The sequence below is a fragment of the Enoplosus armatus genome, chromosome 9 (assembly GCF_043641665.1).
Source record: "Enoplosus armatus isolate fEnoArm2 chromosome 9, fEnoArm2.hap1, whole genome shotgun sequence".
Lineage (NCBI taxonomy): Eukaryota > Metazoa > Chordata > Actinopteri > Centrarchiformes > Enoplosidae > Enoplosus > Enoplosus armatus.
The window spans coordinates 15,782,688-15,806,892 of NC_092188.1; the positions used below are offsets into that span (position 1 = coordinate 15,782,688).

At 39.4% G+C, this 24,205-nt stretch overlaps 2 protein-coding genes across 2 annotated transcripts in view; both read left to right on the forward strand.

The window, feature by feature from the left end:
• The first annotated feature begins 709 nt into the window (after window positions 1-709).
• mal2 (mal, T cell differentiation protein 2) lies at window positions 710-7,957 on the forward strand. The gene is made up of 4 exons (XM_070912262.1): window positions 710-915; window positions 2,205-2,375; window positions 5,298-5,498; window positions 6,547-7,957. Exons 1-4 carry the CDS (start codon window positions 799-801, stop codon window positions 6,616-6,618), a joined length of 561 nt encoding a protein of 186 aa, XP_070768363.1. The 5' UTR covers window positions 710-798; the 3' UTR covers window positions 6,619-7,957.
• Window positions 7,958-10,925: 2,968 nt separating this feature from the next.
• The window catches only part of LOC139289770 (protein MTSS 1-like), a 48,264-nt gene continuing 34,984 nt past the window's right edge, over window positions 10,926-24,205 (forward strand). Inside the window, exons 1-3 of the mRNA XM_070911400.1 lie at window positions 10,926-10,997; window positions 13,003-13,064; window positions 18,396-18,469. Of these exons, the coding sequence (XP_070767501.1) occupies window positions 10,926-10,997; window positions 13,003-13,064; window positions 18,396-18,469 (208 nt within the window). The remainder of the gene's footprint in view (window positions 10,998-13,002; window positions 13,065-18,395; window positions 18,470-24,205) is intronic.

A 24,205-nucleotide genomic window follows, 5' to 3' on the forward strand; every position in this document is an offset into this window, starting at 1 on the left:
TGGTGTTGGAATTACCAGAAGTACATAAGGCGCACATAGCTTTACAAGGGAGTGATTGATCCATATACGGAGTTTCATCATTATAAACACACCCTGAAGCCTTTTATGACCTCCTTGATATACTACCTTACCAGCATCTGATGCAGACAGTAGATTTACTCTGCCAAAACTAAATAAATTAGCGTGCTATAACCATTAATAAACATTTATGTTAATACATGGGTTGTCTGGACTGACATGAAGAAAATGCATGTGGTTGTCATGGATTATGGGTAATGGGTATTCTATTTTCCAACCTCCCTGTCTGTTGTACTAAGCAACTTCTACCTATTAAATCAAACACTTAGTTAAATGACTCAAAACATAAGCTTCATCTCTGTAACTGTTTTAAAGACTAAACAATATGTTGGATGGGTATATGGATTATGACCCTGAGAACATCTATGTTCTCTATTTATCTGTGTGGGTTTATCTATAGTCATCATATTTCTCTCAGAATAAAACAACAACCTTCAGTTTTGGAGTCCAAGTTGTCATTATTTCTCACTCCTCTGACTCCTGAGGATCACAAAATGGATATCAGGATATAGGAGCTTCCCTAAGGTCCTTGAATGCAGCATAGGTTTCCAGGGAGTGGCCCCTGCACCTGTCCGACCTGTTCGGGGGGGGACACATGACTCCGGAGGAATTCCACCCGCTGCTCCCGTCCTTTGTTTAACGGAGGCTCTTTCAGTGGGAGACGGGGGTGAGAGCCAGAGGAGAGGGGGAGATAGAGAGAAGAGAGAGGGAGATATAGAGATGTCCGAACCAGCCGCTAACCCCGCTGCCACCTCGTTCCCAGCGCCAACCATTTCTCTACCTTTGGGACTGGAAGTGTTGAGGACTTACACTGGAGCCCTTGTCTGTTTAGAGATAGTAAGTGTCGTTTTTTAGAAGCTTATTCATGATGCTGTGGTATATTCTTAAATGTGTCAGTAACCTCTGTGGTTGTAGAAGTGCTCTGCTGAACCTGCAGTTAATATTTCTTTATTAATAATTGATGGACTGGTAGTCAAGTTAGACTTTCAGCTGTAGGCCAGTACCACGGTCTCCCCTCGTTGTTGTTAAACGCTGCCAATACACTGGTCGTCACTGTGATTGCCTGAGGCTGGGCATATTGCTTGTGTTTGACAGCCAAAGCAAAGGCAAATGTCGCCTCAAGCCATGTCGCCAGGACTGGCCGCGAGGATCAAAACACCTGTTTCTTCTAGACCAGTGGAGGCCCGTAATATACCATCTCATCTCCATACCACCTCCTTCCATGATATCAATGATGACTTTAACAGATGCGAGCTTCACTCTCTCCCAGTGCCTCTACATGCTGTTATTTGACTGTTTATAGGCCTGTTTGCAGTTGAAGGCCTGTATAGGTAGGCTAAGCCTTCAAATTGAAACAATTATGTTATGTTATACCTGTCATTAACTACAGCATAGCCCATAAATAGTTGCTCCCATGAAAGGGAAGTTCTATACCACCATCTTCTCGAGTATTTTAATCATTTGTGTTACCTACATGTTTGCCCCCCTCCTCCAAAATAAGTTAACATGTGTTACTATGACTTGCATTCTGTCACCAGTCTGTCAACAGTGTATTTCATCCAATAACAAAATGTGCATCCTGGTTGCCAGCTTGAAAAGTTTCTATACACAAGGAAGCTCTGGAGATAAACACAACAGATTGCTTTTAGCAGGAGACACATTTGCTGTGAAAAGCAGAGTGTTATAATGAGCAACATTTTAAGATCATGCAAAAATATACTTCACAATTAAGGATGCACCAATCAGATGTGACTGATCCGCATTTAATACAATTTCATTGTCATAAAATTCAGTGTTTATGCTATTAGTCACATGTCTTTAGTTACAGCTGGTTGGCTGATTCATGGTCACCTTACATAAACAATTTTCCAATGAGTTCCACTCAGTGAGGTACACAGATTTTAAATTTGGCACAGAGAGCGCTGGTATTGGATCAGGAATCGGTACTGGCGGATACCCTGAATTTAGGTATAGAAAAGTTGGATGTGTGCAACCACAATACACCTTACCAGTATATATACGTACAATTGTTATACCTGATGTCTTCCTTGTGTGTCCATACAAATGTGTCCAGAATGAAATGAACTGCATCTGTCACCAACATGAGGTTTCGTTTACATCCCCAGTTATTTGGTGGTCTAGTATGGATCCTGGTGGCTTCCTCCAATGTGCCCGTGCCTCTGCTGCAGGGCTGGGTGATGTTTGTCTCCGTCACCAGCTTCTTCCTCTCCTCCGCCTACCTCACGCTCCTCATCACCGGCCTGGTTGACCGCATCAACACTGACTGGAATTTCTTGGTAAGCTGTATATGAATGAGCTGATCAGTCAGTCAGTTAGTGAGCCTACATATCTGTCCATCTGTCTTTTCGTCCATTCCTTCATTTATCTATCTATACACAACTGTTGGGGTGTATTTAGCATCGGGGTCTAGGGTGGACATGGCCAATTGTGTTTGACGGATTGATTTGTTGACATTTGCCATTAATAAACTCTCCTTACTTTGGAAAATACCAAAGTATACCACACTCACATTGCACAATTACAGCTTAAAAGTGTCTCCCTCTGTTTTTTGGTTGAAAGACGAGTAAGACTGCATTTTGTTTTAAAACTTATGAAAAGCAGCAATCTCCCATGATATAAAGCACCATGAAACAACTGACTGATTTAAAACAGTAAGTTAAAAAAAATCACCAAATTTTAATGGAGCCCTGTGGAGTTGTCTTGTAAACAAACAAACGTTATATTTACATTCAGTGCTACTCACCAAAACGCATTGTGTGTACTGTATCCTTGAGGTCTAACAAATGTGTCAAGTGCCTTTTCTTCCTGCAAAGCTGATTTTTTAAATTATTTTAAATCCAGTATTGTTTACATCCATGTTTACTAACTTGCGGACTTCTTCATCTTCGCTGCCTTTGTTGGTGCATTGCAGCATATCTAGGCGCGTTATTGTCACCTGTTGATCAGTAGAATAGTGTGACACCATTGGTAGGACTGTGCATCAAGTCAAAACAGGGACCCAGAAAAACAGCTCCATAGGTACAAGAGGTCTAAAACTCCACAGGGAACCTTTAAGATGGCCGTCACTGTTTGATAATGTTGTCAGGGCAGAAGCTGTTCTTTGGTGCTTGAAAGTCAGAGATCTGGTTCAGTTGGAAAACTGCAGGTTCAGGATTATGGCAGCGTCACTATTTCAGTTCAACTTGAACTGTCAACATATCAAACAATGACTGCTCTGACAAGTTTGAAAGTCAGCTAGCTTGTTTGTACCAAAGCCCATTACTTTAATAAAGTAGTCTAATATACAGTATGATGGCTGGTTTTGGTTGTTTGACCCTATCTATTGTACAAAGTCTAATTGTCATTTTGGCTATTATGTAAGAGGAACTATGAGGAACAAAAAGAGACTCACTCGTGATTTCACTCACCACTGACACATGGCATTTATCCAAGTGGCGACATGCGCATTTGGGCTATATTGTGTCGTTATATTATTCACAATATCACATGTGAAATCTTAGGAGGAAATAGTTCTTTCACATCACACATCAGTACAGTGTGTGTGTGTGTGTGTGTCTGTGTGTGTGTGTGTGTGTGTGTGCGTTGTTGCAACTAAATCTTCTTTAGCCTAACAAGAATCTTCTATAAAAAGAGCATTTTATGTCACTGAAAAAGACTCATACAGACAGGCCTATAGTTGTTGCCAGACAACCATTATAACAGTAACTGGAGGGATAATAATAATAAGGCTTTATGCCACTTATTCAAAGATAAGCAGTTACACTTCCTCATCATGTTCAGCCAAGTTGTTGCTATGACAGATGTATTTAGTTGAATTAATGGTGGCTTGAAAGACAGCAACGGCTCAGGAGGTTTGTGATTTAGACAGGAATGGTAACTTGAATTAGATGCTGGCTGTAGGTTTTTAGAAGTTGCACCAAAATGCTAATATTAGGCTGTCATTTTTTACTTTGTGAAAGCTGGTAGTGATTCAGAACTGAAGAGATTCATCCGAATAGCTGCAAACAGTCAAAGTAGTCCACAAAACCCCATACAACTATGGCTCTTTTTAGTTAGTTAAAGCTAGTTAGGTCAGGGTTTAATGTGGAAACATACATAATACAGCACTAAGTAATAATCAATAGAGCTGATGAACTAATTGTAAATGCAAAAAATGCATTTCTCAAGCAAAAACGTCAAGCTTCGGATGGTTCCAGGTTCCCCAATGTGTGATTTGTTGCTTTCCCTCGTCTAACATTGCAGGAAATGTATTCTCTATGGGATTTGGACTCTCACCTTGGGCTTTTTAGAAATTCTGATGGCTGTTTTTCACTATTCTCTGGTGTTTTTAACAACTAGTTAATCGATTGATTGAGCAAACAGTCTCTAGATTAATCGATAATAATGTTAGTTGCAGCCCTAATGTGAAATAGCTCTTGTGGTAACTACTGTACATTATATAGCCTGTGCCATGTTCTTGTGTTAAGTCATTGTAGTGGACTCTGTGTGAAGTCTGGGCTCTCAGACAGAGCCAGCCTTGCCTCAGGCTCTAGGTCTTGCTCCCAGGAGTAGCCGGGCGTGTGGGCTTGTTTGTTTTCGGCCGAACAATGAGTGACATGGATGATGAGCTCACACCAAAACGCAACAAAGGCCTGCCTGTGGTCGCACCAGGCCCACAGAGCCAACAACACAAACTCTCATTAACCTTCTTCACTCTCTGACACACCCTCTCTCTCTTTTCTGTCTCCCTCCCTCTGTGTCTTTAATCCCTCTCTCTGTCTTCCCTTCTATTTTATTTCTTAACATGATGGTTTCCAAATTAGAAAGAAATCTTTTCACTTTCTCATATTTTTTATACTCTCTTGTTGCCATGTTTGTTGTGTCTACCATGTTCTGCTTTACAATAAATGTAAAAGGTCTCTGACAGACAACCTGATTTGTTATGTGAATGCCAATGTGCAGCTATTGTCTGATAATTATCCAATGGGATAAAACTCACATGTTGATCATTCTTTATTCCCAACTACTGCAGGGAGGACAAGATTTTACACACATTGTCTTTTGTAGTGGAATGTTATAGCTGTTCAACAAATTTACAAAAATACATTTTTACATTGCTTATGTCTGTAGTTGTTTACACTAGAAACTTGAAACTCTTGAACTTTTTCTTATTATGTCTAACCCATTTTCTCTCATTTTTTAAATTTCTTTCCCCTCAGGATGTGTTTTACCATTTCATGGCTTTGCTTTTCTACTTTGCTGCCTTCGTGTTGGAGGCAGCGACGACAGCAGCTAACGGAGGAGCCTACATCAAGCCACTGCCTAACAGCACTGAAACTGTCCTGTGTATAACCTACCCTCGGGGCAATATATTCACAGTGCTGAATGACAGGCAATACAGTATTAATGTGGCAGCCACGGTGAGTGATATAGATGTTTTCAAATGAAGTCTGTAATAACGTGTACAATGCATGCATAATGTGTGCATTTTAATTCATATTATCATAATGCGCTCACAATACTATCTGAAGGAATAGAGCCCAATGTCAAACTCCTTTGTTAACTGAGGTGGGGGAGTTGCTGAAGGTGCCTTTAAAAGAATGTTGCAATAGAATTCACACTATTGAAAGAAGTAGGTATTATGAAAGGTTAATTCATTATAATCATTAAAGTAAAACTAAATGTGACATCAGCCTTGTTACTCTTTCACACTCTCAAAAAGTCCTGTCAGAGAAACACCTCAGCTGACACATTTGCATGTACAAAGTAACCTCCCTGCTCACTGAATGTCAGTTTTGGGCTGAAATTTTTTGCATGCACACCACGTTGCCATAAATAAAGATAATGTATGCCTGTGGTGTCCTGCTATCAGAACTGTCAGGCCATAAAACAGACAAAAAGAAACTGCCAGCCTCTTTAGTATTGTGGGTTACTGTTATACAAGGTTAGATCTCATTTTATGTTGACGAAATGAAAAAACAAAACTCCTGTGCTGATCCAAAATGTGTAACTTGAATGTGAAACTCACGTAGAAGGCAGATTTTCTGTGCTGAGTTTTCATATTCTGCTGTATGTCAAGGAATAGAATTTCATTACAGAAGAGTTTATACTTTTGATAACAAAAAAATATTTTAACCGCTTTATCATGCAAAAGCACCAAACATTTACTAGTTAGAGTTAGAAGAATGCTTCACTCTGCTTGCTTTTCTTTGTATTATGTGTGTTTCTTTAGCTATTAGAATAAGAAAGACGTCTTGAGAATCCTGTTGCAACTTGTAATACAGATTCTGTCAATATTTTTGATGTTTTTATACTCAAAGAGTAATTGATCAAAAAAAACTAATTTATAGGTTAATAATTGCAATTAAAATAGTTAGTGAATCAAATTAGTGGCATATAGCACGTGTGAGTAAATTTAGTTATGAAGGTTGTTCTGACTAACAGTCTTTTTGTCTTTTTTTGTCCCAGATATTTGCATTTGTGGTGACACTCTGCTACGGCTGCAGTATGGTGATGGGCTTCAAGAGGTGGAGGATGTAACTGGGGAAACCAGTACAAACTAGTTTTAAAACTGCTTCATAACTTTATCCTGTATTAAAATACCAGCCGCACCACCCAGAGCTCCATAGAGAGCACTGCTCACTTCAGTCAAAGTTTAGTTATTTCCTGATGGAGAAACTCACATCAACTCACTCATCTAAATATAGATGACAACATTTCTGCTTCATTTAAAACATCTGTTAACATTTCTGGACAATAATATTCCTACAGGGATTCTTCTCTTGAGATGTTTGAAGGACTGGTTTCAGGTAGGTTCAGTCTGGGCTGTTGAGAACAGGGTTAAAGACTAGCAGTTTAAGTTGTTGTCCAGTTAGCACCATATGAATCCGATTCCTTTGCTGTTTTGCCAATTATTTCACTGGTTTGCCGCTTTCCTTAACCTCTCCAGCAAAAATCTATGTGGGAAGTCAGCGAAAGTTGTGAGGGGACCTTGCGTATGATAAGTTTTGAGGCTATACAGGGTCATTTTGCAAGTGGTGCTTGTGACAGTTATTTTGTCACCCTATGTCAATCATACAAATATTGCCCCATTTCCTGAGTCACATCCTCATTGGAGGGAATATTTCCCATTTTCAAGACCACAAAAACGTGCCAGCATGAATGCTGCTATAGTTTGTGCACAGCAGAACACGAACATGATGGTGCAATTTCTTTGAAAGACCTTAAAAAGCAGCGTGATTGTTCTCCAGTTACCTTGGTGCTAAAAAGCTGTAAACTCACTCTAGATTGAACATTTTTATGTGACCACTATTTAAAATATGAGTCGATCTGATATTTGAATTAAAATGTTTTACATTTTTTGTTGCGAGCACTCAAAGTTTCCCAGTATATCCAGCATTAACTGTTTTTCACAATATTGTAGCTACTGTACATTCTCAGTCAACATCTGTCACCTAATAATATCTGTTACTGTTTGGCTAAACCCAGTGACTTACTGATCTCTCTCTCTCTCTCTCTTTATATATATATATATATATATATATACACACACACACACACACACCAAGGTCTGGGTTCAATAAATCCGTCATTCTGTAGTTCTACCACAAACTAATCATTTAATCTGACCATCAATAAAATTAGTCAGCTACCATTTTACAAACAGTGATCTTTATCTACTAATGGATCATTTTAAGTATGTATAGTAGTGTGTTTTTAGTGTTTGATTCTTATTGTAACTATGTCATATTGCATCATAAAATTGCCCAAATCAATAGGCCTAACTACCTTACTTGCTATATGATTTATTAGTTGTATTTACTGTACACTATTGGAATGCTATTAATTTAAAATCGAAAAAAGTATTTCTGTTTTTGACACCTGCTATTTTTTTTTTTTTGACATTTTAAATGCATTTTAGAACTGCAAAAATAAAGGTTTTGAAGAGAAAAAAAAGCCCCCGTCATTGCATCATTACAGGGTGCATTGTTGTCTGTCACTGTTGTCTTTTTTGATACTACCGCTAGGAGTCGCCAAAGTCAGAAAATGTCAAGTCCTACTCACAGGGGCTTTGTGTACGGGGATATACTGGTTTACAACAGTGTCCCAGGCAGGATCACTTCCCACTAAATTCCTCAGGTTGCACAATTCAAAGACTTGACCAAGTGAACAACTGATCATCTGTGAGAGGGTGAAAAGGTGGTCCTATATTTTATGACCAGAACAGAAACTGTTACTCCTAAATATAATAAACTATTTTCTTACCTCCTGTCTGCCAACCAATGGCACTATTACCAAAATTACACTGAAGAGATATGTAGACTTGGCTAACAGAAATCCTTTTGGATTTCTTGATAAATCTTATTAACCCCGTGTGTGTCTTGTTGCTCAAACCTCACTGGTTTAGGCAACCCCTAAGCCTTGCCTCTTGCACTTGTGTGACATCAGCATATTGGCACATTTTCGGGTACTTGGCATAGTCATAGATTGTCATTCACTTTACCCCCCAACCAGTAATACTTTGTATGCACATATTTTATCAAATCAATGCAGCATTGTTTTGAGAAAGCTGAAGAGTATTCCTTTGAATATTAGTTATGTAATACCCCAAAATAAACTTTTGATGAACTTGACTATAATCGTGTCTGTTGCTTACGACCTGTATGCAGCAATGTATATGTAGCAACACAAATGAACAAGGGGTGTGGGCTGGATTTTCTGGTCATTCTGTGCACATTTAATTTTAGTTAACACAAACTATCAAAGCTTAATATTTCATGGTGTATTGTAATATAGTTTTAGCACATAATTATACATAGTCTGCAAGGCTAATATGGCAACTTTTGACAGAAAGGTCAGTGCTAATAACAGTTAAACATTGAAATTTACAAATGCCCTTTTGCACTATAGATGGGGTCTTTATAGAAACGGTTACCATAGTGGATTCATTATTTCCTCTCGTAATTGGATGAAATTAACGTTCATGTAACATCATATCTCCCTGCAGTGATTTTATGTTGTCATTCTTGTTTCAGCCGCTAGATGTCTCCCGTTATCCACAACTGTGAACTTCATCCATATTTATCCTATGGTTATACATAAACAGCAAAACGTAGGCATCATCAAAAACAATGTTGGTGGCGCTTTATAATATTGTGCTTATATCAAGCACCCTCAACACTTTCAAAGTAAGACAAAACTCATAGTGAAGAAAATACTTTGTTTTATGCATACAAAACTAAATTATGCTAATTTAAACTAGTCCATGTATTCTGCCGGCGTTTCAGCGCTGTTTTTGTTCGGTAAAACGCTGCCAAATGAAAAACATCAAGAAACTCATGCCCGCGCGTTACTTCCCCTACGCTCGTTCGCTCACCGCTCACCTCTGCATCTCCCATCATCACGGAGTCAAGTACGACAGAATAATACCGGAAGTGTCGCAGGTCTTCCTTCACAATAAAAAACGCGTTCTATGCCAAATTAAATATATCTTTTTTTACCATCAAGTTTTGAGTCGAGCTATGAGCCTCCTTTTACTGTTTGATTCGTGTGTCACTTAACTGATGTACACACTGTTATTTGTGTATTGAGTTATCATTGCAATGTTTTGTTTGAATATTGGAGTAAGGCTTACCCCTTTACCCCCTGGTATCTTGCTATGATGACATATATTTATGCTAACTTCAGCCAAATGTTAATTTCTAAGAACAAAGATATAATTAATTCAATTAGAGGCAGTGGTGGAGGAAGTATTCAGATCTTCTATTTAAGTAAAAGTACCAATTCAACAGTGTAGAAATACTCTGTTACAAGTAAAAGGCATACGTTCAAATTTGTACTTGAGTAGAAGTACAAAAGTATTATAGTATAGTATGGTAAAATGTACATAAAGTACAAGAAGTAAAAGTACTCACTTATTATAATATTGGATTATAATCATTGATGCATTAATGTGTTCATCACTTTAACGTTGCAGCTGTAAAGGTGGAGCTAATTTTATACCTGCTTTACTGTATATACTGCTAAGAAGCTTAATCTATAATAACACATCATCATTTATCATTTGATTATATTATAATGTGAATCTGCAAATTAACCAGTAACTAATATTATTAAATACATGTAATGGAGTTAAAAGCACAATATCTCCCTCTGAAATGGAGTAGGAGTAGAAAGTTGCATAAAACGGAAATAGTCAAGTAAAGTAAAAGTACCTAAGTCTTGTACTTAAGTACATCACTTAACGCAACACTTAATTCCACCACTGGTTACAGAGACTGATCTCTTCAGGACGACTTTAAAACCTTAATTAGTCAGGTATTTTATTTTGGTGGAGAACAATAAACCGGAAATGTATTTTTTCTTATTCAGGCATGCTTGACGCTTGTTTCTTGTCTCGTCTTTTTTTCTCCTGCTCACTCTGTTGAGAAGCACCCGTGAGTGTCGGTATTTACCTGTCAAGATACGGAATAACGTTACCAGCCGAACATCGTGGATTATTTCGAGTTTCGACTAGCAAAAGATTATCTTCACGGTCCAGCCATGGGTATGAGCGGGGCGGCGTGGAGGGGAGAGGGGGATTTAAATTTCTCTTTCGTCCCAACAGCTTCTTTTGATTTGAAGTGAACGGTGCACCAGAGCAGAATCCAGCTGTTTCTTTACGTGTTTGACTGTTGTAGTAGTAAAGTAGTTGTTCGTCGATTTCAGACCTACAGAAATTATTATACACGTGTTTGTTCGTTGTATTCATATTTTTTGGGGGAGTTTTTGGTTTTCCTGGAGAGCGGAGGTGGCGAACTGAAAGCGGCTCACCGAGTCGGGACTGACCACAGGAGTTGGTCCTGAAAATGGAGGCTGTTATCGAGAAGGAATGCAGCGCGCTTGGAGGACTCTTCCAAACTGTTATCGGAGACATGAAAGTAAGCCAAATGCACTTTGCAACACAAATGATATTATCCGAGAGCCGTTAAGCGACGTCCAAAAACGAATTACCTAGCCAGTTAACTTCCCAAACAACACTCCGTAACTGTTAGTTGTACATTTGGGTTTCCTTCAACAGATAAACAGTTAGGTTAGGTTAACCAGCGGTCATTTAACGTTAGCCAATTTAGTGTCAGACGCCTGAACGCAACACAGACTTTCTTGTTGTATATTTATAAATCTTTAGAGCAGAATATATTTGAAATGTTATTTTCAAATGATAATTATGATAGGTAATATAGTGTTTCTGGTCTTACTATATATTAACCTATGTTAGTTTTGGTTTTGTGGGGGTTTTCTGCTCCATTCTATTCTATTGGAAAAACAGACGCAATTTTCTTTTACGTTCGTTTGTTCCAGTTTGAAGTGGAGCAGCAGCCACCATTTGATAAAGGCTAAATAGGGCAATCATCAATCTCAAAACTAGGGCATCTTACTTTGATGATGTTTTTTCTTTTTTTTCTTTTTTACATCTTGGCCGATGAGACAATTAGCAGATTCCCCAGCTGTTGTACTTGCCTGAAGGAATGCCGGGAATGTAGCTGTCAGGGTAGAAGAGTACCCGCAGTGTCTGAAGGCTTTGACATGTGTAGGTCAAATGGCCAGCCTTCTGGTCTGCTGGAGTCAGAAAGTTTGTTATGAATACTGCTCAGATATTCAGCACTTCTCAGCACTTCCCATGACTTGGTAGTTCATGGCTCCCCTGTCTCTTAACTGTCAGGTGCTGCCAGACAACACCAGTGAAAACATGCAAATCCTAAGTGTATTAGTTTTGTCTTTACATAAGATATTCAAATTTCCAGTGATGCCTCTTCTTTTATAGGGCCACAGATGGGGTTGTGTACCCAAAGAAAATAAAGAGACAGCTCACTTTGATTTTCTATGTAAGCCTAAGCTGTCAACAAGAGGAGGCAAGAACTGATAGGACAAATGCAGAGGAAGCCCATTTGCCATGGTGCTGGAGTGTTTGATGTCTGTGCGGAAGCAGGCAGAGCTGATAGTGGTGGTGGCCTCTTCAGAGAGAGAAAGGTCGAGTGAGTGAGCAGAGGCATGCAAAGAGAGGGCAGAGATCGAAAGGAACAAAAGTGATGTAAGAGAGATGAGGGAGACAGAAGAATGGGAGAGGGAAAGAAAGAGGTACTGTAGGTAGGGAGAGTTGAGTTGGTGGTTGGGTGTAATGTTTGACAGCATAACATGACATTCCTCTGGCCCCTGACAGTAGTAGCACATCAGTGACAAACATGTGCTGGTGCTATATTCACCACTCTTATCTTGTGCTGTCTTACCACCATGTTAGCCTCCTCTTTTCGATGCATTAGACCACTTGTTCTCTGTGATAGTTTCGATAAAAGGCTCTTCAACTATTTTCAGCTCAGGACCTAAATTACGTAAATTTAGAGTCCCATCGGGAACCAGGCTCATTATACCGTAGTATTAGTGCTCTTGTTGTGTGGGGATCTTTCCAAAAGCGGCCTGTGACCCATTTTGCAAAATAACACATGCAGGACATTACAGAATGTCTATTCTCCCATTAACAGATAACGTAGAATTAAAAAATGTTAAACAAAATAGAAGTAAAATGAAAGCTGTGTGGAAATTTGCAACTAATTTGTTATTACAACTTATTCTGTCTTCAGACCAAACCTCATGCTTTTCAGTCGCACACAACCCTGCTAAACTCATTTTCATCCTATACTTTAAATTCCCAAATTCCCTCAGGTCTACTGGCAACAAGATGGAAAAGCATAATTTCTGGGGTGACATAACTAGGTTACATGTATGGGAACGTCTAAGCTTTAGTTAGTTTTGTTTCGCCCTGAAGGTGAGGTGAGGCATCAGTGTGGCCTCATGTTGGTTGAACTGTTATGTAACTGTGGGAATAGTGAAATTGGTTCTGATGATTGTGTCATTTATGTTTGTGTCTCTTTTTTCTTTCCCCCACAGAGCAGCTACCCCATTTGGGAGGACTTTATCACCAAGGCCGGGAAACTGCAGTCACAGCTCAGGTGAGAGCGTGTTTGTGTGCACATACCACACATTTGTATTTTTCTGTGTGTTTTATTGTTAAAGGAAACAGAAACTATAACAATTGATAAAATTAAAAAGAGGGGAACTGTTTATCCAGATGCATCCAACTCCTAATAGTCGTTTAACAGTAGTGGGTGGAAACATGCATTAATCCGCATTTTCTTGTTCGGATTTTCTGGAAATTCTGTGATAATTCTCGCTAAATTTGGATCGAAACTTGACTATAGAAACACACAGGTTGTGTCTGTTTAAAAACATAACACGACTACAAACTACAACTTTACCTGGTCAGGGAAATACCACCATGATTGTTGCATACCATCTCTTATACACCAAAAAATCTTATTCTATGAACTGATTTTGTACATTATCTGGGCTTTTACATTGCATGTCAGTGTCAATTCCCTTCCAAAGAAGTTTTAAGTGGCCACGTGTCCTTTGACTAACAAGCAATGACGGTTTACATAAAAGCCTAATCTCTTAACAATACTGTCCGGAGGTCATATGTGTCCTTCTCGCCCATTTAGTCTTCTTTAAGCCTGATTTAATTTGTATTTCTAATGCTGTAAATTTACACACCTCCTGCCAAAATTATTCCAAGTCTTCTGCTAACAATAGATGCCAATCCCGGCCACCTCTCCTAGTTGGTTTTAAGTGGCCACGTGTTGGGAGACAAACAACTTATGACAGCTGAAATAAAAGCTCATTGTCCAGCAAGTACTGTAAATGCGGATGTCCTGGGGTCTAAATTATTCTTTGATTAACTATGCATGGTAGTTCTCTAGCCATTTAAGTGTCCACGTGTCCTGAGACAGACTAATACTGACAGTTGTATAAAGGCTCAGGGACTTAACAATACTTTCCAGGGGCCACTCAGTGTCCCATTCATCAATTTTCTCAGTATTAAGGCTGATTAATGGTGATATGTTATTCAAGTGTCTCCATCATTCAGGGTTAAATATGTGACCCTGCCATGCTAAAGCTCAGGGGAGTATTTGTGGCCTTGTTGCTAATGATGGTTGCTGATGGTTGTTTGACAGTAGGATGTCTGTGTGTCTGGACACCGGGGCAATGATAAAAGAACAAATCAACAAGTTATTGTACTGGTGAAAAGGTGAGTTGAACCTACAGTATGTCAGTGAGATCTTTTTATCCAGTCATAGTAGGTTAGTGGCAGCTTGATGATGGAGATGCTTATGAAATGCTAGCCTTTTGTCCAACATATTAATATGTTATAATGTATTATCATTGTCCCATACTATTCATTTTACACCATTACACCACTTTCCTGTTCTATCAGGATTAGTCAATTGATCCTCCCAGAAAAGATCAATATCTCCTTTACAGGAGGATTTGAGTGTCACTTATAGAAAGATGACCATGTTTTGGTATTTTTGACTAGCTGTTGCCCGATTAAGCTTGGCCTACGCCCTGCTTCAAGCTGCCGTGGTTGTGGTATATGGCTGGCTGTAACGATGCCCTTGCTGCTGGAGCACTAATAAGAGTGTGCTATCTGGGTTTGCTCATGGTGACCTACAAATAAGGCTTTTTCAGTCTGCTTTAAAGCCTGTCTCCAGCCACTACAAATTTGGCCAAACTAGCCCCTTTGACTACAGAATAACCCCCCACCCAAGGACCTCTGTAATCTGTTTGGGGACTGGGCTACATAGAAGGACACACACACATACACGCAGTAAAATGCAAACACACCCACCTTCCCTCCTTGGCCTGGATAAGTGACTAGGCAGCAGTGGTAGCGGCATATGTCTGTGTGTGTAATGACGTCCTAAGGCAGACTACTCTGTAATTTAGACCCTCTGCTCCCCTCTCACAAAGCAACTAGGAAATCAACCAATTACAGTGTTGGGGTTGGTCTGTCATTTTTTTGGTCCAAATATGGTGGGGGGTTTTTCTGCCCATTCTAGTTTTAAGCAACCATCACACACACACACACACACACACACACACAGTATATATATACACACATATACAGAGCAGAGCTTTGAAGAAAGAGGGCAGGGTGGAATATAGGCTAGCTGATTTCTAATCACAGTCCTCTTTTAACTTGTCAGTGTTTGGTCTGTTTGGTGGGTCATGGTTGATGCAGCTGTGTCAGAGCTAGGCTTACACACATGCCTCTCTCCCTCTGGTCGAAAGTTAATTTTGTGAAAAAACAGACCACCTCAAAACTTCAAGTTCAGCTTATGAACTTTATGGTTAAATCTTATTTGGGCACAATGTTTAGATGGTAGGTGGATGGGTATATCAACAGATGTATACATACAGTACACACATACATACACATATAAAATCTGTTAAAGCTCACTGTGTAGTACTATCTCTGTCACGATTCATGGTATGTTGTGTCTGAAACAAGTGGCGTTAATAAACACAACCTCTTTCTATGATTCAGATTTACTACAGTCACATTCCAGTTTCTGTTGAACTAAGAATAGATGGGGGCAGCAGTGCTGAATGTATCATTGTCAGAAAGAGCACTCTGCTGTACTACAGCAGGGTCTATTGGGAGTTTAGATTGGCTTGGCCAAGGCCTTGCGGAATAGATATGTTAAAGTCGTTTGTCTTGACTCCAGGACAGGGGCGTTTGCAGATTTTAAGGCCAATGGTAGCAGTCAGGTCATTGTTGGGAGTGCTGTGCAGAGCTGAAGGCTTGTAGCAGCAATGTTTTGTATATTCTTATAGCCACAGAAGTCTTGAGGCTTTTTGGCTGACTGTCAGCGCTGAAATTAAAACCTGATTATTCTGCCTTTGCAACTTAGTATTAATTTGTTTTTGAGAAGTTACCTAATTTCACTGTTGATTGAGCCAGAAAATTTCAAATGTTTCATTTTTTCAATGCTGCCTGTTTAACAATTCTCTGTGGAATGTAAAGCTGTGATTTTTTTCCCTCTAATGTCGACTGTTTAAGATGTTCCATGCAAGGTTGTACTGATAGGAGTTGAAAGTATAGTAAATGGATAAACCAGTTTAAGAGTTTGGCATTTCGCCTGTAAAAGCATGGAACAGATTGCAGCAGATGATCATTACTAGTAATTGTTAACCACTGCACGTTGTACTTCAGTGGACTGGAGCCACTGATAGTAAAAGCAGGCTTCAGTTAAAACCACTTCCCACATAAACCTGTTTTGGATTAATAAATTAGACTTGACTGAACAAGACTTTTCAGCAGTTACATGTGAAATGTGAACCATAGACCAATGTGTACATGGTATAAATTAGTGGAGGCAGATATCAGTTGGAGGTTGCCCTGGTGCCTGCACTGGGTTTTAAATAGAAAGGAATCTGTGTGGGCCTGCGTGTATGTTTCTTTTTCCATTTGCAGGACACACCCTTGGATCTTCTGGTCAGCTCCACAGCAACACAGCACTTATTAGCCAGTGTTACATTCAGTTTTTGAGTGATAAAGGGAATGACTGTTCCATCGTTGACTGAATGCTAACTGTAACTAAGTTTTGGTTCAGGGTTGTTTATCAGTTCATCAGTTGTTTTCAGTATTCTGATTCTGTCAAGCTCATAGGAGGCCCCTCTGAGAGGTTAACTATATAACTTGATTAAACAACTTCAACAGTCTTGAGACAGTTGATACAAGACTTTTTCAAAATACTGTGCAACTCCTTAAGAACATACTCCAAGCACAGTAAACCGTCAGTCTATTTTAAATATTTTCTTTACGTAAGTCATTGCGAGAGTGCACAACACAGTGGATCTGTGGTTAGCACTGGTGATGGGTCAGAGCCCCAGGGTGCTCAGTTTACTTTCACCCAATAAGACATGCATGAAAAGACTACTACACCAATTTACCATTGCACTGATATAACATTTTTACATATAAAAACAGAACAAGAAATTATATTACCCACATTGCAACTCAACCACTGACAGATCGAGTCAGACTTTTGGGTGTGTTATGCTAGTAGTGGCTAATGAGGTCACGAGCTGATAGCTGTAAGCAGAGAGCGGACTTCAGGGGTCTGGTAAACACTTCTTTCTAAATCCACGCCCTTATTTTTCAAACTTGTAGTGTTTGTCCCCAACTGTCCCCCCACCTCACATATGCAGTAGTACTCCCCATGACCTGGAAATAGATTGTGATATGTAAAATCAACACACTTCCCCTTTAAGAATATCAAATGCCATGCATCCAGAGCACTCCTGCCATTTCCGTACAGGGTCTTTGGATACACAGAAGTAAACTTTAAAAGTTGGAACATTAAAGATTAAAAAAACTTTTGTTCCATCTGCAAGACAAACTCAAGAGTCACAACCTGTATTCAGCTATTGTTTTGCCCGGTTGTTAAAGCTACCTGCCTGGACTGTTAATGGAATTCCCAGGTTGTGTTAAGATGGTTTCCGGTTGGCCAGTGGAAGATAACAGCTGTTTACAAATGAAGGTACTCAGTGTTAGAACAAACGTCAAGCTTTTGTGGCTGAACGTGCTTTGGAAAATTTCCAAACAATTGTGTTTCTTTTTTTTTTTTTTTAGCATTCATGACTGATAGGTAGACTTGTCTATGTTGCATGCATGTGCACCAAGAGCCTTTCATCTCCATACCTGTGATCTTAATCATGAGAAGTCTGTTGTTTCTGAAGTCTGTGAGTCAGTATTTGCCAGTGAACCAGTCAGCTGGCCCGCCAATGAAGCAGCCTGTTGCCAGCTAGCAAAGTAACTGGTCAGTCAGGCAGCCAGACAGGCAATCAGCAAGACGGTGTCTGTAATGAGTAAAACAGAAAGTAATCTTACACCAAGCTTCCACTACTTTTTTTATGACGGATTGGATTTTGCCCTTTCTTCAGTCTGTTATGTATAAGCAGTATTTTATACTGCAATTTGTAAATACTTGTAAACCGTACAAGATGACAGAGAAGCGGATATGAGTTGTGAACTTGGCACAAGCCATCCATTTTGGAGCTGAACAGGGTAGATCCCGATCGATCCTCTCCTTGACCTGTTCGTGTGGCAAACTCAGCTCAAGAGCTGCTCTGCTGAGCCAGACAGATTCCAGCGGTCTCTAAGTAATCACATAGACATTCCTCACACAGCAGGGCACATTTAAGTTTTAACTTAGACACATGCAAAAGAAGATCTGATATGTTTTTTTTCTTCATCTGATCAGTTTATGTCTTTGCCTGCCAACACTCATAAGTAATTACTGCAGCTGATCAGCCACCTGTGTTTATGTAACTTTGACTGATTTACTGTTTCTGCCATCATTATTGCACCAGGTGTTTGTCTTTTTATGTACATTGTATTTATTTTTTTACGTAACCTCTGTCTTCTTTTCTTCTAGGGCGACGGTAGTTGCTGTGGCTGCTTTCTTGGATGCCTTTCAGAAAGTGGCCGACCTGGCTACCAACTCACGAGGTAGGAATAGCCACGCAGATTTCGAGGCTTGAGTGTATGAACAGCGGTCTTCTACAACAAACCTTTTTTTTAGGAATTGGTGTCATTTTCAGTCCTGATGCCCCCCTAGTTGTAGCACATTGCTGGCAGAGTTAAATCAGTGAACTCACTGTTAAACAGTATGTGTGTCTGGGCGCCTATGTGTCAGTGTGTTTGTCTGTGTAGCCCTACTGTGCAAGTCCAGTTTTTCACCCCTCTGTGCCGAGAAGTTCTATGGGTTGTTTGCTTTATCGTATGGGTAGTAAATCCGTCAGTATGCTGTTTGAAGCTCTGCTGCTGGCTTTGTCTTCGACCTTTCCCCCCTTTCCCCTGCTTTCTGCCCACCCCCACTTATACTCCACCTCTGCTACATCTGGACTCTCTGGTAGAGTCTGCTTCAACTCTGTATGAGAGGAAAAGAGAGAGTGAGAGATCTCATCCCCCCCTTGCTTTGACACCTCCAGCCCTGCTCCATACTATTAATAGGAACTGAGACAGACACACACATTCATCACCTCACACACCGCAGAGAGAGAGAGAGAGAGAGAGAGAGAGAGGGGGGGTAATATAGCAAGAGAGAGATGGGGAGTACAGGGAGTCATCATACTCTCTCTCCCTCTTTCCCTGTCTAACACACAGTATAAATGTTTGCTATGAAGGAGTTAGATTCAGCAGAAAAAGCGTTGCGTCATCCTTCATCTGCTCTTTCATCAATTTCTCTCCCCACTCTTTCTACATATTGTATCTTAGGGTAGCAGTATCGCATAATACCCTTATCATTTTTGTGCTCTGTTGCTCTTCAGCATAGAGGCAAGCATGGATAATGAGTTATAATGCACTGTTGCCTGACTCACTTCTATCTGTATCACAGGTAGATAATCTGTCCATATGATATTTGTACCAGGGTATATGATGAATTCATTAGCAGGATTACAGACCATATTTTCCATTAAAGGTCCAGTTGTATATATCTACACATGACTGTAACTGTATTGTAAGGGCACCACATTTTCTTTCCCAACTTATGCCTGTATGCCTTTCATTTTGCTTATCATGCTTTGTACAGGCTTATGAATGCTTTGACAGCATTACATAGCAAATAGCTTTTAATGTGTATATCTTTATCTTCTTATCTGTATTAATAAGAAGATAATGGTAATAGCTCTAACTGCAGTTACATCGCATACGCACATGTGGGAACACACACACACACACACACACACACACACACACACCTTGTCTGCCTAATGGTTGTCACAGATAGGGTTGTTTGATGTTTCTCACAGTGATTAAAGACTTTTTGAATTGTTTGGCCCTAGAGAGCTCTGGTATCTGCTGTAATGACCAACACGTTTTGGAGAGAGAGTAACATTAGAATTAAGTAAAGATGTCATGTTTTTTGTATTTGTTTGTTTGCTTTTTTTAAGTTTTGATGTATTGAGCTAATTCTCACTGGGCCTTCTGAACCCATTGCAAAGCACATTGAACAGTTGCTAGAAGGCAGGAGAGTGAGTCAGAAAGAAAGTTTTTCTCATTACTTCTCAAGTTAACTTATTTTTAAGATACTAGCAATATGGTTTTTGTGGTTTGCCATGATTTCTGGTAGCTCAGAGGCATGAAAAAGTGGATAGATTTTTAGGTCAGCCTGCACAACAGTCCATAATATCTGTTTGGAAAAGAAGAATCTTGGAATAAAAAACTTGATCACCGCAGTATAATTTACTGAGGACTCATTTGTCACCAAACCAAACTGCTCTGTTGGAATGTAATGGACCTTTAGAAGTGCCCGGGGTAGACGTCCCTGGACTCAGTGAAGGTATCAGTTTACTGTATTGTTCACACACAAAGCAGAAGAGCAAAGAATATTTTCTAAAGACATCCCAGCCAGTGTGTGTGTCTGTGTGTGTGCTTACTACAGTAGCTTTGATGTTGAAGAGCATCTGCATGGTTTTGTGTCTAGATCAGATAAAGTACAGACTGACAGACACACCATTTCCTCATCATAATTAGCCAGAGGCTGCTAAGGCCACATTATACATAGATGACAACTTCTTTCCTTCATTCTTTCTATCTCCCATCATCTTCTTGTCCACCTGTGTGTCTCCAAGCCCTAACCTGCTTCCTATAGCCATCACCAAGGTAACGGCATGGAAATCAGGTGTGTGTGTGTGTGTGTGTGTGTGTGTGTGTGTGTGTGTGTGTGTTAAGGAAACGGCCCTTCTTCTCCCTACCACCTCACCATAGAGACAACCAACTATTATGTTCTTCTTATAATAATAATAATAATAATAACTAATAATAATAATAATATTAATAATTAAGGCACACAAACATAAACGTAACCAGAGAGTTGACAGCGCACACATTAAAGGTTGTTTTGTCTCTTAATCAGGAGAACAAGGCTTTCGTCGCCTTTGTAAATGGTTGTATTGGTGTAAAGCCTTGCATATATTGCCAGTGATGGTAGCTCATAAACATTCAAGGGTTGATCAATAGACTCAGCAGACTTTGATGTGTGAGCAGTTATGTTTATAGGTGTTTAGATGAAAGTTACTCTCGGGCTCTTTTATCAGTGTTATCACCGAAGCAGCATGATCAGAGGATTGGAGGACACATTAACAGAAATTAGTCTTTTCAAAACTTGAACTTTGGATGGCAATTTTGTGTTCACAAATGCCTCTTTGTTGATATATTTATATGTGAAATGTGCATGCCAAACATTTTTTCAAACAGAACTCCCATATAAGGACCAGTCCATTTTCAGTTCTCTCAGTTCCCAATGTAGATAAAACCTGGGTATTATTAACTACTGATTGAACATATTTTCCCAAAACAAGATATGAATTTGACAATATGTTTTTATACCAACAGTGCATAAGATGTTTTCACTCCAGTCCTTGAATACATTTCCAGTCCTGAACACCTGCTGAATACAGGACTCCATTTGTAATTCACACTGTCAGTGTAAGTTGCATCAAAGAACTATTTTACTGTATCAGAAGATTTTGACTTTTGTTCAAGAACAAAGTCTTAACAGCCTCCCAGTACGTTAAAACACCAGTAGTGATCCGTCACCATTGTAGTTGTTAAATTGTTGTCATATGTTAAATATGTGAGCAGTAGGTTTACGCTCTTCAAACTAAGTTCCCTTTCCAAAATACCTCAATGATTTCATTAAGTCAGGCTATTAAGAGACACTAAAATAACAGGAAAACACATTATGCACAGATGCTAACGTTTAGCCATTATAAAAGTCTTTGATTGCACCAACGGTGGCCTACTCACAGCCTTCTTTCATATCTTCCTGACAAGAAAAATGAGCCCCACTGTTGTCAAATTAGAATGTAACTCACACAATGTCATTATCAGTGTTGACAGGCTGTTGGAGGCCTGCTCAGCAGGTGTATAGTTATATTCAACAGTGTTGTATCCTTGTTGCATCCTTGATATTGTTGACATTGAAGTGCATCTCATCTGTTGATTCAGGTGAAGCTAACTGAGGCAACATTGGACCTAATAAATTGTGCAAAATGTTGTAATCTGTGTGCTTTTCAGTCTGCTTCTTGTGCAAGAGCTAATAAACCAAACACACCATTTTTGATTAAAATATATCTGTTGATTTATGGTGGAAAAACCTGTGTCAGCAATATAGATATAATTGCTTCATGCAAACACATTGGGGTTGTGAAACAATCTTCTAGTATAAACATCACTAAATGCTCATTGCATGAGCTAATCACTGTGGTGTAGTAAAAACCTTCGACTTTGGAAATGGTCCAGTGAAAGACTGTAGCTTCACATAATTATCAGCTGTTGCATGCTGTTTGTGTTTCTGCATTGGTTTAAGTTCATTATTTTAACTGCTTTATGAGAACCAGATGCATTCATAAAGATGAACAGAGGATAAAATCCTGCAAACTTGGGACACTAAGCCAGTTTTTGGACCAGGTTGAAGACCTGATCCAATTAGAGCATAGTTAATGTTAGAAAAGAAATGAGGATTAAGATGCAAGAATTAATGCGTATTACCAAAATAAACTCACAATGAGAGCCATGCATATGCTTCTTTTTATTGTCAAGAATAGTAAAGGTAAAGTCCGGCTTACTAGTTTACAGTTGAGTGAAATAGAATAACTGGAATGCCAAGTGGAGAAAGTTTGAATAAAAGAAAGAAAGACTGACTTAAGTTTCCAGACAAAGCCTTTCTTCTCCTCTGTTGTGCTCTATTATTCAGAGTCTATTGAAGCTGACAGTGGACACAGACACAGCAGAGACTGGTTCTGCTTGCTTTTGTAGAACACACACACTATACATATAAATATGTACAGTATGTATGATATACATGCAACTGCAAATCATCAGAGAGTTATGCACTCACAGCCACATACAGTAGATGGTCACACACCTCCACACATTCAAATGTGTTCATTCAAAGACATGTACATTCACAGCCACTCACACAGACAGAGGATTAGCCTAAACCACCTGTTTCACTGTGGTCTGTTGTGGTCTGTTCGGATTTGGACTTTCTCTATGCACAAAGGGATAACATTGCTTTGTTGTTTCAGTCTGACAAAGTACATTGAAGTGTGCTTTGGCATCTCCCCATTGCTTCTCGTTTCTACTTTGCGTGTCTGCATGTGCAAGTTTTTATTCTTTATAAGTTGTTTGAGAAATTATTTTACTGCACATTGTCACACTTTTTGTAATTGAAACTGCCCTTTCCCCGATCTTTGTTGTCATTTCCCTGTGTACATTTTGTCATCCGTTTGTTTGTATTTCTCTTTTGTCTTTTGCAGCTTTGTTTGTTTTAGCAGTAGGTGCTGAGTATGGACATGTTTTTTCAGCATGGTCTAAAACATTGCCTTGGCTGGCTTTGTCTGTCAACAGTGAGTTTCTCAAGAAGTGACCTGGCTACACTTTCGACACTTGTTAATCATTTAAGAAAGTTTACAATATACATCGGCTCCAAGCCTCTGACTAAAGTTTGTGCTGTCATGTGGGTCAAACCAAAATATCACCTTCTTGGGAGATTTCTTATTAGAAAGAGAGATCCTTTTTATTTGTTATGCTTAGTGTGGTGTGTCACTGTGTCATGTCAACTACGAATATTTTTCCAAAATGTTTAAAAACTCCTTTTTCTTGTTTATCTATGACGGCAGCTTGTTGAATTTTTAGGCTTAATAATGTGTTCAAGTTGTCTTGCCTGTAGCAATTCTGGTGACAGAAGATTAGGCCACATCCTCAAGCGTGTTTAAATTATGTTTGCTTGCCGTCTTCACACTAATCCACTCACTCATTAACTGAGGAACTGAATTTAAGAACATAATTTTTTTGAGTCTGCCACGCTTTGTATCCTCTCCTGCTCCTTTTCTCTTATTCTGTCTCCTTTGCCACTTTTTGCAGCCTGTTCTTTCCTCTCTTTCGATGTATCGCCTTTCTTTGACCTTCTTTACTCTCTCTCTCTATCTTTCTCACAGTTTGCTCGTACATCTTTTCTATCTATGAACCTTGAACCTTACATTTGCCCGCATCCATGTTCTGTTGGTACAAACACACACCAGGGGCACACACATCACGCACCCACAGAGTTGCTTCTGCCTTGAAGCAGTGTGACAGTGTTTGCTCTAATAGGTCTGATGGCTCTATTTGATTTAAACTCATGTGATTAAACGTTAATGATTAAACATGTTTTGGGTCTGACTTGACATGGTACTC

What these genes read in the sequence shown, in the direction of transcription:
- mal2 (XM_070912262.1), top strand. Translation starts at nt 799, where the DNA reads ATGTCCGAACCAGCCGCTAACCCCGCTGCCACCTCGTTCCCAGCGCCA. An exon ending in ACACTGACTGGAATTTCTTG is followed by an intron (nt 2,376 to 5,297) that starts GTAAGCTGTATA and finishes CTTTCCCCTCAG; the next exon opens with GATGTGTTTTACCATTTCAT. An exon ending in GTATTAATGTGGCAGCCACG is followed by an intron (nt 5,499 to 6,546) that starts GTGAGTGATATA and finishes TTTTTGTCCCAG; the next exon opens with ATATTTGCATTTGTGGTGAC.